Here is a 13353-nt window from a genome sequence, read left to right on the forward strand (position 1 = left end):
TGAGGAGTAGTCCGGACAAGTTTTGTGACGGACGGACGGACAGACAGACAGACAGACGGACAGACAGACAGACGACGGAGAAGTGATCCCTATATGTCGCCACTACTCCGTAGAGGCGACACAAAAAGCGGGACAGTTAAAAACTCGCAATCAGTACATTGTTGTTTCCTTTCTTCAATTTTTAAATCTTATGCATGTGATCTGATATGTTTTGATTATTACTTCACATTTATTTGGAAATAAGCATAATGCATAAAATTGTTAGGCTTTACAGTTCTTGCAAACAGGTGTACTTCTACTGAGATAGAACATTTTCACATTTGAAAATCATCGTCTAAGGAAGTGGAATTGTTAATATTTTAACCGGTTTCTTCTTTGCTAAAGACGACATTGCGATATTTAGAATTGAATACACCCCCCCCCCCCTCCGAAGTAATATGTACGTTAAATAATTAAGACTGGAGAGGGCACTTTGGTAGAGACAAGACAAAATCACCTGGGTAGAGACAAAATCACTTGGATACAGACAAGACAAAAGCTCTTGGGTAGAGACAAAAGTATTTGGGTAGATACAAAAGCATTAGGGTAAAGATAAGACAAAAGCTACTGCATGGGTAGAGACAAATCACGTGGGGAGAGAAAGACAAAATTGATATCCATTTCATTATTGTTTTCCATATCAACTATGTCTAAATGTGTACAGATGTGTTAACTTTAAACCTTTGTATATATATTACATCACATACGTATTTAAAACAGATGTACATTCCCTTTTTAATGGGTTTTACGTTGCACCAACAATGTATAGTTCATATGGCGACTTTCCAGTTTTACTGGTGGAAGTAGACCTCAGGGACCCCTCTGTGACTTAGCTATAGGCATGAACAGATGTGCAATGAACCATGCGTTGAACATTCAATGCACGGACATTTTGTTTATAATCTACATGTTCCGTAAGAGTTTTCCAAAAGTAGCAAGTATATATTTCTAACAACAACTGAGGCCTTCACAGCCAAATCATTAATAACGAACGAGCCGTCGCAGCTGTAATATCTTGCAAAAGAGAATCACGACAAGGTTATGGTCCGGACATGATTGTTGTGTACGTGGTGTACCGTCAACCTCTAAACGTGACCTTGATCTTTGAGTTAGGGAGTGGTTCTTTGACACGAAGCATCGTCTTGGTGTGGTAGACATTTGTGCCAAGTTGTTTTCAAATCCTATAATACTCGACAAAGTTACAGTCCGGATACGAATGTTGTGTAAGTGGGGACACACAGACAGACAGACAGACGGTGCGAAAAAAAGAGAAAAAATAAAAAATACCAATACCTATTATTTTCATAATCACCCATGTGTTTTGCACGGACAGACAGAGAGGGGCATAAAATGCATAACAAATATTTAACAATTCAACTTTTTATTTTGAACATATGAACAAACTTATTACAATAAGAAATATAAACAAGGTGGGCCAATAAATCCAAGTCGCTCACCTGAGGACATGTAAACTAAAACAATGCCAAGTAAACTTTCAGAGTTAACGAGACCGTCTGCTATGAAGGACTGATATTGTACCACACATACAACAGAACAGATAATGAATATTTTTTTCTCTGCCCTTGTCTATGTAACATTGATGACCCCAAGGACGTGGCTAAGATCCCTAGGGCAAGGTAAGTTTCAACTAAATGACAATAATCTTGGTAGAAGTCTACTAGACAATGTGTCATGTCCAATATCTAAGTTCCAGCCCCGTAGGTTTCAGAATTTTTTTTCTTCAAGTTTTCACTATTTATATAACCAATGTATGGAGAAAATCCCCACATGTCAAGAACTGAACCTTGAATTTTTAAAATCTTAGAAACCTCTTCTTTGAGGCCTGGTGACCTTATAAAACCCATCTGAACCATTTAAACAACTTTGATAGGGGACCAGCCAAAGGTCATCACTTTGAAGTTTGGTCAAAATCCAGTAATTAGTTTCAGAGAAGAACATGTTTCAAGGAATTGTTGTCAACACATAGCAACAGACAGAGAGCAATCACAATAGCTCATGAGATTTAAGCTCAAGTAATCTAAAAACACAAAAGTGGCAAAACATTGACTGAAAATATCATGTCAGTAAATTCAAATGACACAACTAGAAAAGTAATTAGGTAAATTTGCAAAGCTTACTACAAATAATAACATGTATGTCTAAAATATAGAATGAATCAAAATATTTACACCTTAAAATGTTTCATGTTAATATTTTGCTATCAAAGTGAATTGGTCTACAATGACAGATTTGTCATACAATAAATAATTACTTCAATAGTATTTAGTACCACACATAACAACAAACCACAAAATGATTATATATGGATGTTGTTGGTAAAGGTGAGATTCATGACTGATATAACAAACTAGAAAAATATTATTATTTGTCACATGAATGTTCATACTGAACCACTAAGAAGTTAATAAATATATTCTTTTCTAGCAATGTTTTATAAAAATATCCAAATGAAACATTTCTATTGTCTTTGTCAATATTATAATAATATAAATTGTTCATGGAACTGGAGATCCTGCATTTTTTACTTAGCACCCTCCTCTCTTATAACCTGATCTAATTCATTTTTTTTAATTGCCTTGCCCTTTAAATAAGTCATCCATTTTTTAATGAAAATGAGGATTTGCTTTTTGAGCTGACGATCTTGCTACTTACCTTTGTTTATTAAACTGGAGATTTAACTAAGATCTACTTCAGTTCTATTGAAAATCATGCCTTTTAAACTTGTGACTTTGTTCATCAATTTGTGATCTTGCTATATAAAATTTGGGTTATATTTATAAAACAGGGGATCTTGACATTTTATTTTGGGAATTCAGTGACCTTACTGTTTAAACTTTGGACTATGTGTCTTAAAAAATTGTTTTAGTGACTAATAACTGACATTGCTTTTTTTTGATAAATAGCAACTATCTTTATAGGAAAGCTGTTTCAAAAATCTTTGGGGGAAAAAAGTAAGTAAAAAAAATGACATAATGACTACATGTTTTGTATGAATCAAATCTGCACAAAAATAACAAAATTTGGACAATTTAACCAAAATTCAACAATTTGACCTTTACAGTAAAGGTCAAGGTCAGTTCAACCTTTTAGAATGACTAGAATAATTTCAACAATATCAACATATACTGTATTGTCTCTTGTGCATCTTTTTTTATAAATCTTGGTATTTATCAAAATAATAAAATAACATATCAAAGTAATTAATATTAATCTCAATTTGGCAAATAAAATTTCAACAAAATCATTTAATATAACACAATGATGGAATAAAATCTAACTAAATATAACAATGTTATATAAATCATTATCAACAATTTTTGTTGTATATTAAAGTGACATGTCTAGCTCAAAGGATGAACAACTAATTTTTACAAAGACATAAGCTATCAGCCTATTATACGACAGCCTGTTTAACTACATGTATTCTCATAAAACAAGAGCAAAGCAGAAATGTTGTTGTAAGTTCACAATGGTAAATGCTAGTGTCTTGGTCAGTAAGCTACAATCATTTCCCAAGAGAAAGTTCAATGGTTCCAAGGAAATACTCACCATTGATGATATAGTTATAACACACATTTCTTAAATATGGAAGTTTCTAAGATCATAAAGGACAATCCGTGCTAGATTTATGTGTTTTGATAAGAGACCTACAATATGATTACAATACATGTATGGAATTTCAAAGGTGAGACTTTCGGTGGTTATGGAATTAGAACTTGCATATACTTGAACCTGACTGCAAAGTTTAAGTTTTTCAAGGACCATTAAGTCTTACTACATACAGCTTTGAGTTACACAAATTAATTCCCTTAGAATGTGTCATTACTGAAAATGCAAGTGATAAGTTTTGATATTATCCATTTATAGATGCTTGAGAAATAGCCCTGATACCTTTATGCATATTCAAAATTTCAACTTAATTAACAATGGATTAGATCTGCTATTTTTCTAAAGTCAAGATAACTTTATTGTATGACAATTCTTGGTTCCTTTTTACCATAGTTATACATATAAATAGCACCAAAAAAATGTCAGTTCTTGGTCCCTTATTACCATAATTATACAAATGAATAGCATCAAAAATGGACAAAAAAAGAAGAAAATTTAATAGTAATTAATCAAAGGAAAGAAATGAACACATAACAAATAACAGTATTAACATATTTACACAATATATAAACCAGAGTACACATATTCAGTTATATTCCCACTTTCTCAATGGAATAATTAGAACACTAAATGGTTTAATATATTCTAAAACCATGAACCTGTCTGAACTAAAAGTGTTTAACCTTTGACACCAATGTAGTCAGGTAAGTCTTAACATATGTGCAATCTGACCAGGTTTCAATGTATATCCTGTAGGCAGCTAAAATTTTGTATATTTAATACTGAATTCTTGTTTCTTGTAAATTCTATTTTCGTTTCAAAAGATGTTTTTTTGCTAAAACCTCAGGTGTTACAAACTTTAAGTAACACTATAGGTCAAAACCATCTCACCTGCTGGAGCTAAGAGATGCGCAAAACTCCAGTAATTTGAACCCATTTAGTTGCTTTTTTCAATCATGTAAGGTTAAAAAGTTGATGCAATCCGGATGCCTCAATCTGTAAAGGCAACACCTCCTCAATAAGGGGCTAAACTCTGAATAGTGTGTTCCAAATTCAAACCAACGCAAATCCATTACATGATTTCAGTAGCTTAAGAGTCTAATAAACTACACTTGTATATGTAACCAAAACACAAATACCAATTATCATACCAGATAAATGAGAGTGAAGATATTTGTTGCATATGAAATTGTAAGACATTCATTACTTAACAAATCCCACCAAATGATGCAATTTTACATCAGGTTTACTAAAACATCTTGACACATGATGACAATATTTTTTATTATCTCTATGTTTTTAGTATTCTATATTGCACTTTCTTTCACTGTTTAAAACATGTACCAAATCTTTATATTTCACCTTGTTTCAAACAGTGTGATATGATTTATATCTCTCTGATAAATCTAAGTATCACATCAAAGAAACAATAGACAAAATGCAATATCAAGAGGACATCTTTTACAATAAATGAAACATTTTAAGACAAAGGATCAAAAGTAAATCTCACTTTTGTCTGAAAATATAAAACAATAAAGGAAAAAACAAAACATTTGTATTTACAAATTTACAAGTAACCTAAATGAAAGCACATTCAACTACATGTAGTAACAATATTTTATATAAAGAAGAAAATCTGTGACAAAAAAAGGTCCCAGAAGTTCAAGCCTTTTTGGCGTAGCCAAAACAATAGCTAAATAAAAACAAAATTTTTTTTTTAACCCCAGTGACCTTCACCCTATTGACTTTAAAACTCGATCAGAAAGTATAACTTTATCTTTGCAAAGTAACTACATACCAAAGTAACTGATAAAACTATGTGTAACCTTCAGTGAGTCTTATGAACAAACCAAATGGCAACATAAAATACTATCCTAATTTGTTCAAGAAGAGAGTACCCCCCAACATTCATTCCCATTTAAAATTATTAATTCTTATTACACAAAATAAATTTAGGCTTATTGTGAATAATCTTACTAGAATCCTATATAGGTTGGTAAAACACAAAGGCCTTATCAGAAAATGGAAATGAATTTGTTAGATTAATTACTGGAATTGAAATATTTGACGTTGAAAGTGAATGTCACTCAAGGGTCAAGGTCATAACACAAAATGTAAAGATGCTGTTGTCCATATTTATGTTGTTTCTAGGTATGAAAGCTTCAGCTTATAGAAGGAAAATGTTATGGCCATTGCTTATATTGTCATATCACGGACAAATTCGATTAAACTTATTGTTTGGCTATTAGATTGACTAGAATAAAAAATACACACTTTCATATCTCATTGGATTTTGGCTTACAGCACTAAAATATACTCCATACATTATACTATTCAAATACTTTTTCCAAAAATAGAACACACTAATAAGCATGTGAGTATGGGTTGACAGTTTCTTGACCTCTTTTTGATGATCTATATGGCAGGTTCCTCTCCCTCACTTGCTGGTTCCCAAAACCATGACCTCTGAGTCCCGGCTCGTAATTCTCATTCCCATATGGTTGACTGAACATCTCCATACTATCTGGAATCCTCATCCCGGTCATATCTATACCTCTAAAGTTTGAGTTCCTGATCTGATTCCCAAACTCGCCCAAACTTTGTCTTTGTTGACTGAAATTGTCATTGGTCTGGAAGACATTTGCATTCTGTTGACGCATATGTTCAAACTGTTGAGACAGTAAATTTGAGTTCATCAATTGTGGTATTTGGTCAGTCTGGTAACAGGACATTCTATTGTTCTGCATATTACCGAGTCCGTTGTTGACGACCATGTTGTTAATGTAGTTCCCCATGAACTGACCAGGTACAGCGGGCATGTTATCTGTAATCTGACGTTGATTACCGAGTCCAAAATTAAAATTCGGACTGAAGCTATTTGGACGGTTGTCTGTCTTTTTCAATGGCTGCCTCTGTTATAAAAAATTAAATGAACAGTCAGTCTAGTAGCACCATTTTGGCATGCAAAATTCATAAATCAATCTTAGTAAATATATTAGTGAATTCTTAATCTAAGCATTCTGTTGAGAAAAGGTATGTGAATATTTTGCAAAAAATATACTCTGCACTGCTTAAGTTCACACTGGTGTGAATGGGTGTCTGAAAGTGTGGTATATTTCCATGTCTCGAAAGACACCTGATAGACTGTAGTAGCCAAATGATCACAGGTAAGATCAGTTAATCTGGCAAGTGTGCCGCCAGAATGAAGCTCAGAAACTATAAAAATGCATGAATTTTTACTCTTACACAGCTGAAAGTGATTGAATTTTTCGTTTAAATGAGTAAAATGATAAGGCTGTACCATGACATCATATTTCACTAACCTGAAGGAGCACTCTCTTGGCATGCCCGGGTGTTTTGACTCCCCATGCCTCGGCCATGTGTGTAAGAATAAGATTTGTCATTCTCCTGTGAGCCGTCATATCCCAATGTACACCATCACCTTTAAACAACAAACATATAAATTACAGTTACCAGTATCATCTGTGCTTCAAGTCGTCCACAACAGAATGGAAATTATAAGAAAATAAAAACATACCATTTTAACATATGGACAATGGTATTGAAAATTATACCTCTTTGCTCATTTTCTTGAAAATTGTTATTATTACATGTATGAATATTACACATAGTTTAGAGAGTATTTTACATTTTTGTGTGTGTGGAGACTTTAATATCACACCTAACAATTGAAATCATGTAGCATGTTTCCAGCTTTCAGGATTACATATGGACAATGGTATTGAAAATTATACCCCTTTGCTCATTTTCTTGAAAATTGTTATTATTACATGTATGAATATTACACATAGTTTAGAGAGTATTTTACATTTTTGTGTGTGTGGAGACTTTAATATCACACCTAACAATTGAAATCATGTAGCATGTTTCCAGCTTTCAGGATTACATATGGACAATGGTATTGAAAATTATACCCCTTTGCTCATTTTCTTGAAAATTGTTATTATTACATGTATGAATATTACACATAGTTTAGAGAGTATTTTACGTTTTTGTGTGTGTGGAGACTTTAATATCACACCTAACAATTGAAATCATGTAGCATGTTTCCAGCTTTCAGGATAAGGGAAGATCTTGGATGCTCCCCTACATAAGCAAGACATCTTTTGATAATCTAGCAAGGTAACTAATTGCCCCATATTTCATGCTTTAAAGCTACAGAAATGAGAGTGAAGTAATTCTCTCACCTACACAAAGTCACACAAAACTGTCAATATCATATATAAACAAAATGAATTTGTACAAAAAATGCAATTAAGACCATGAAACTTTTTATGGAAAACTCGAATCTTGTTTGGCCACACTCCTAACTAATTTATTTATTCCTCATAAGTCCTTGACTTTACTATGTTCGATTAATTCTAAAAGCAAGGGCATCTGACATTAACACTGACAGTGTGGTAGAATGGTTAACATGTCAGACTAGTAATCTAAGAAATGCTGGCTGCATGGGTTTAACCCTCGTCAGGGGCAGGCTATTGTTTCTATGAGCAAGACATTTTAGACTCATTACTACTAACTGGTTCCAGAAAAGGATTCAAGAATGTTATCAATAAGTTTATAGCTTCCAAAACAGCCAAACTAAATCAAATTTGATATAAACCAACACAAAAGCTGGAAAAAATCTGGAAACATAGTGATCCCTCGGAAGCATTAATCACAACAAAATAACAGGAAAATTGCAGACTCAGTTTGCCTCACATTGTCAATATGACTGCATACCAAGAAAAACAAACTTACCTGCCCTCCGTTGTAACTGATGCCTCAGATAGTAATGAAGATCTAAACTTACCTGCCCTCCGTTGTAACTCATGCCTCAGATAGTAATGAAGATCTAAACTTACCTGCCCTCCATTGTAATTGATGCCTCAGATAGTAATGAAGATCTAAACTTACCTGCTTTCCTTTGCAATTGATGCCTCAGATAGTAATGAAGATCTAAACTTACCTGCCCTCCGTTGTAACTGATGCCTCAGATAGTAATGAAGATCTAAACTTACCTGCTCTCCTTTGTAATTGATGCCTCAGATAGTAATGAAGATCTAAACTTACCTGCCCTCCATTGTAATTGATGCCTCAGATAGTAATGAAGATCTAAACTTACCTGCCCTCCTTTGTAATTGATGCCTCAGATAGTAATGAAGATCTAAACTTACCTGCCCTCCTTTGTAACTGATGCCTCAGATAGTAATGAAGATCTAATGTATCAAACCCATATTCTACTGCAAGCTGCAAAGAGATATTTTTGTTTTAAAGGAACTCCACTTAGGCCCAAAATATAAAGTTGAATTTCTTACATAGATCAGCAAGGGTAGTTAAAACAGAAAAAAAATGCAGATAATTATGAAATATACTAAGAAATAAACTGAGTCTTATTTTCACCTATTCTTGTGCAAAGCGTTGCAATGATTTTCAATTTGAGGTCATTTTTCAAAATTAAAATTATTATTCTGGAATAACAGAGAGAGTAAAATGATCTGAATTCGCACACATGTTATTGGTTTACACCTTCATCATAACTTTAATGTTGACAAACTATGACAGTTCTGTCATATCAAAAAAAACCTCCTCAGTGCAGTCCCTTTAAATAAATATTTTTAAAGAGCACAGTTTCATTGACTGTTTATAAGAATTTCATTTATACCTAGCAATATTTCTAATATTATGCATAAAAAAAGCAAAAAAAAAAAAATAATTAGAAATTTTTTTTTTAAAAATGACGTATAATTCCATGATTACCATAGTAACTAAATTAATTTATCTACAGGGCAACCTCTGCAGAGTGGCCATCAGTAGAGCATTTACGTCTTAACAAGTGTTTCAATCGTTTCAAAAGTAGAGGTTTTACTGTACCTTACTTCAATCATTGACAAAAACTGCCATCAATATATTTCTGGCATCAGTAGAAACAAAGTTTGTCTGCAGAAACGTTTATTTATATTACAATTTGCCATTCATGAGCAAATAACTGTCAATGATAAAAGTAAAGTCAAAAAAAAAAAAAAAAAAAAAAAAAAAAAAAAAAAAAAAAAAAAAAAAAAAAAAAAAAAAAAAAAAAAAAAAAAAAAAAAAAAAAAAAAAAAAAAAAAAAAAAAAAAAAAAAAAAAAAAAAAAAAAAAAAAAAAAAAAAAAAAAAAAAAAAAAAAGGGGGTTTTTGTTTAAAACATTAATCTGTAGAAACAAAAAAATTGAAATGATAAAAAAATTTTAAAAAAAGCTATTAAGATCTGATGCAGTGGGTGGAAGAATTTTTGTTTTATTGTCAAGTTTAAACTTTAGTGACAACAGAGAGACTAAAAACAATACGCCCTAAAGTCTAAGACATAGTTCTAACAAAATGAAACCATGAAAATTACTACCAAAAGCATTAATCTGTTTTTTATTCATGTTTCTCAACAAAGGCTTTCACGTTTATTTCTTAAAAGATGAGAAAATAATCATGCCTACCTTATGAACATAGAAGTTTGCCTCTAGAATATCCAGTCTCAAGCTGACGTTAAGGTGCTCAACCTCAGGAATCAGAACTCCGCCCCTTGCTTTCTTTGATATTGGGAGTGTCATGTTCCACATAACAAGGCATGTTTTAGGCAGCTGCTCACTAAATCTCTTAAACAATGTGTCGAGATTTTTCTTGTACTGCTCCACCGATGATGGACCATACCTGAATATTATTGTTGTATTTTAAGGCAACCTCCATACATACAGAAAACATGCCTTTTCCCAGTGTCACCAAGGGTCAGATTACCAGACCCATTCCCATTGGCAAATATGCTTATTTTTTCCCAATCTTTAAAAAAAAATCCCAATTGAACTGAAATTCTTGTTAACAGAACTGACAAATTTGCTGGAGTCATTTCAGTATGGTATCAGCGAGATGTTTCCAAACATTTCATTGTCAAATTGTAATGTATATTTCATGCTTTGAATGCTATTTACATCGGTAGATCTAATGGAATAAATAGTTTTGCAAAATTAAAAATACTATGTCGAAAGAGAAGCATGAAGGTTTCAAAAGGTAGTACCGTACCAAATATTTTTCCCACTTTAACAATTTTATGATGCAAAATTTCCCAAACTGGGCAAGGTACTTTTTCCTAAAATGGCTAGGAAAAGGCCTGAATAATATACTGGCTTATTTATAACACTTTAAGAACAAACAAGTAACAGGTGTCATATCAATTAAAAAACCTTAAAACTTAACCAATGTTGATTGCTTGTTTCACTTTATTAATATTGTATAGTACATAAATACTGTGATCCATGAGGATGATGCATAATAGTCGAGCTAAAAATACAAAACTTAAACATATACAAACCTACTGATATCCCACAAACAGGAATTTGCGATCACCACATCCGGTAAAGGCTCCTTTGACAAGTCGCTCAGTATGGACTCTATATACGAGTTGTAGCAACGTGTTACAAAATAGAACCGGATCAAATGATAATCTGTCTGGTACTGTCGAACTTCCCGGTACTTGACACCGTTTGTCATCTCACCATACTGTCCACCTTCAATCAACTTATCACCAGAAAATGTAAACTCACCCTGTAAAAAAACCCATCAAATCTTGGTTTTATCATACAGTCTAAACTGAATGCAGACAACATAATATAAATGACACAGCATAAGGTCATCAAAAGTTTTTCATATCCATCCCATTATACACATGTTACTTGTTTAAAAGACCACCACACAACTAGAAGTAAACATTTTTTCTTGTCAAATATCAAATACTTGAGGGAATAATTCAAGAATCTTTCACTTTGCCAAACTGAAATTAAATGAAACAAATTTGTGTGTTATGAATAATTATTTATAAAGTTTTTCTTAAAACCACTAAAAATCATATACATGTATACAATATTTGATCTTTCTTTTTGATTTTTATAATCTCCAATTTTCCTTCAAGATACAAACCCAAAGTTGTGTGGGAATTGGCAACCTTATCCACTCAGCCCCTGAAACTGCAGCTTGAAAGACATACTGAGAATTCACTAAGTTTTGTGGACATGAAATTTCGTGGTTTTATCAGTTATCACGAACAACATTTTCGTAGGTACTTAAATTTGTGGACTGTTTATTTTTCCAGAAGGTAAAATGTAAATATTGTGATGCAAAATAATCTTACAGTAGATGAAATGAAGTTTTGTTGGATCCTAAATTCCTGGATTGACCTATTCCTTAAAATTAGTGCCCCACGAAAAATATTGATTTTGCAGTTTAACATCTCATAAAGAATGGAAGTTCTTAGGCATGTATTTTTCTATGCAGTATCTATTCTAGGATTTGAAAAACAGGGGGGATTTTAATTGAAAAGTGAGAATTTATTACATTTGTTGATTTTTTTTCCTTATTTCTCTATGTAAAATTTTCCCCCTGCCTCTGATAAAATAGGGGGGAATTCTCAAAAATAGGGGTGAATTCCTCCATCCCCCCTCCTAGAATAAACACTATTTATGTACTTTCATTGTAGGAAGATAAAAAAAACAACACTATAATCCATACCTTAGCTCTAAGATCTTTGTCCGTCAGGTACTTATTCCTCTGGAGCAATAAAACCAAGTCTTTATAAACGCCCCTCTGAACTGTTAACAAGGATACAAGATGAACTATTTAGTTTACAAGAATTTATTTTAGTTTGATTATTTTGGAAGCTATAATCTAATTGAAACAGACTCGAATCCATTCCTGGAACCAACTAGTACTAAGCAAAGTTTCTTGCTCAAGAAAACAATGACTTACCCCTAATGGGGTTTGAACCCACGCGGTCAGCAATCCTTAGATCACTAGTCCGACCATGCTGCAGACCATGCTGCCACTATGTCAAAGATAAACTATTTCTTTCAGGACATTTAATCAACAATCAGAAGTAAACAGTGTTTTTTCCCCTTACTTCTTTTGATAGTTTTCCAAAAATTGAAGTCCATAAAAATCCCAATTTAAACAGCTAGTTCTAAATTCTCATTGACAGAACTTCTGAAAAAGGCATATACCAATATAAATGACATTGATTTGAGATTTCAAACTACATGTATATTAAATTAATTAACCCTTCAATAACTTGCTTATCTATAGTGGATTTGATCTGCTTTGAAGTTGGAAGTGTCCAGATTTCAATATTAAAATATACCAGACTCCAGGTTGTCATAAGGAAGCAGCTGTAGGCCAAAATGACTGTTTCCTATCATCATGCAAATGTATTTTGGTCCAACTCAGAACTTAGAAAACACTCTTATTGTATGTGATAAAGCCAAAATGACCACCTCACATTAAACAAGAGCCACCGCCGGGCGGGGGCAACGCTCGACTTTTTACTTTTTCTAAACGCAAACATAGAAAGGTTTGAACATATATTGACGTTTCCTTTTTATAAATTTAGTTGGTCTGTCTTGTCACATTAGTTTTGTTTATATAATTTGTATATATATGAATAGAAACATTAAGATATTCTAAAAATAGCAACCAGTACGCAATTTCTTAAATAGCAACATGACGCGCAATTTCTAAAAATAAAAAAAATGACGCAATTTCTAAAAATAGCAACAATGACGCAATTTTCTAAAAATAGAAAAAAAATGACACAATTTCTAAAAATAAGAAAATGACGCAATTTCTAAAAATAGAAAAAATGACGCAATTTCTAAAAATAGAAAAAATGA

At 32.5% G+C, this 13353-nt stretch overlaps 1 protein-coding gene across 1 annotated transcript; it reads right to left on the reverse strand.

Moving 5' to 3' along the window:
- Positions 1-3368: 3368 nt before the first annotated feature.
- On the reverse strand, positions 3369-12882 carry LOC132715972 (PC-esterase domain-containing protein 1A-like). Its single transcript, XM_060699088.1, has 7 exons — positions 12825-12882; positions 12200-12279; positions 11007-11239; positions 10138-10351; positions 8847-8919; positions 6993-7111; positions 3369-6581 (listed from the first exon to the last, which is right to left on the reverse strand). The coding sequence occupies exons 1-7, from the start codon at positions 12880-12882 to the stop codon at positions 6033-6035; spliced, it is 1326 nt and encodes a 441-aa protein (XP_060555071.1). The 3' UTR covers positions 3369-6032.
- Between the last annotated feature and the right edge of the window lie 471 nt (positions 12883-13353).

The sequence above is a fragment of the Ruditapes philippinarum genome, unplaced genomic scaffold, assembly GCF_026571515.1.
Source record: "Ruditapes philippinarum isolate M1 unplaced genomic scaffold, ASM2657151v2 ctg163_1_1_1_1, whole genome shotgun sequence".
In the NCBI taxonomy this organism is placed as follows: Eukaryota; Metazoa; Mollusca; class Bivalvia; order Venerida; family Veneridae; genus Ruditapes; species Ruditapes philippinarum.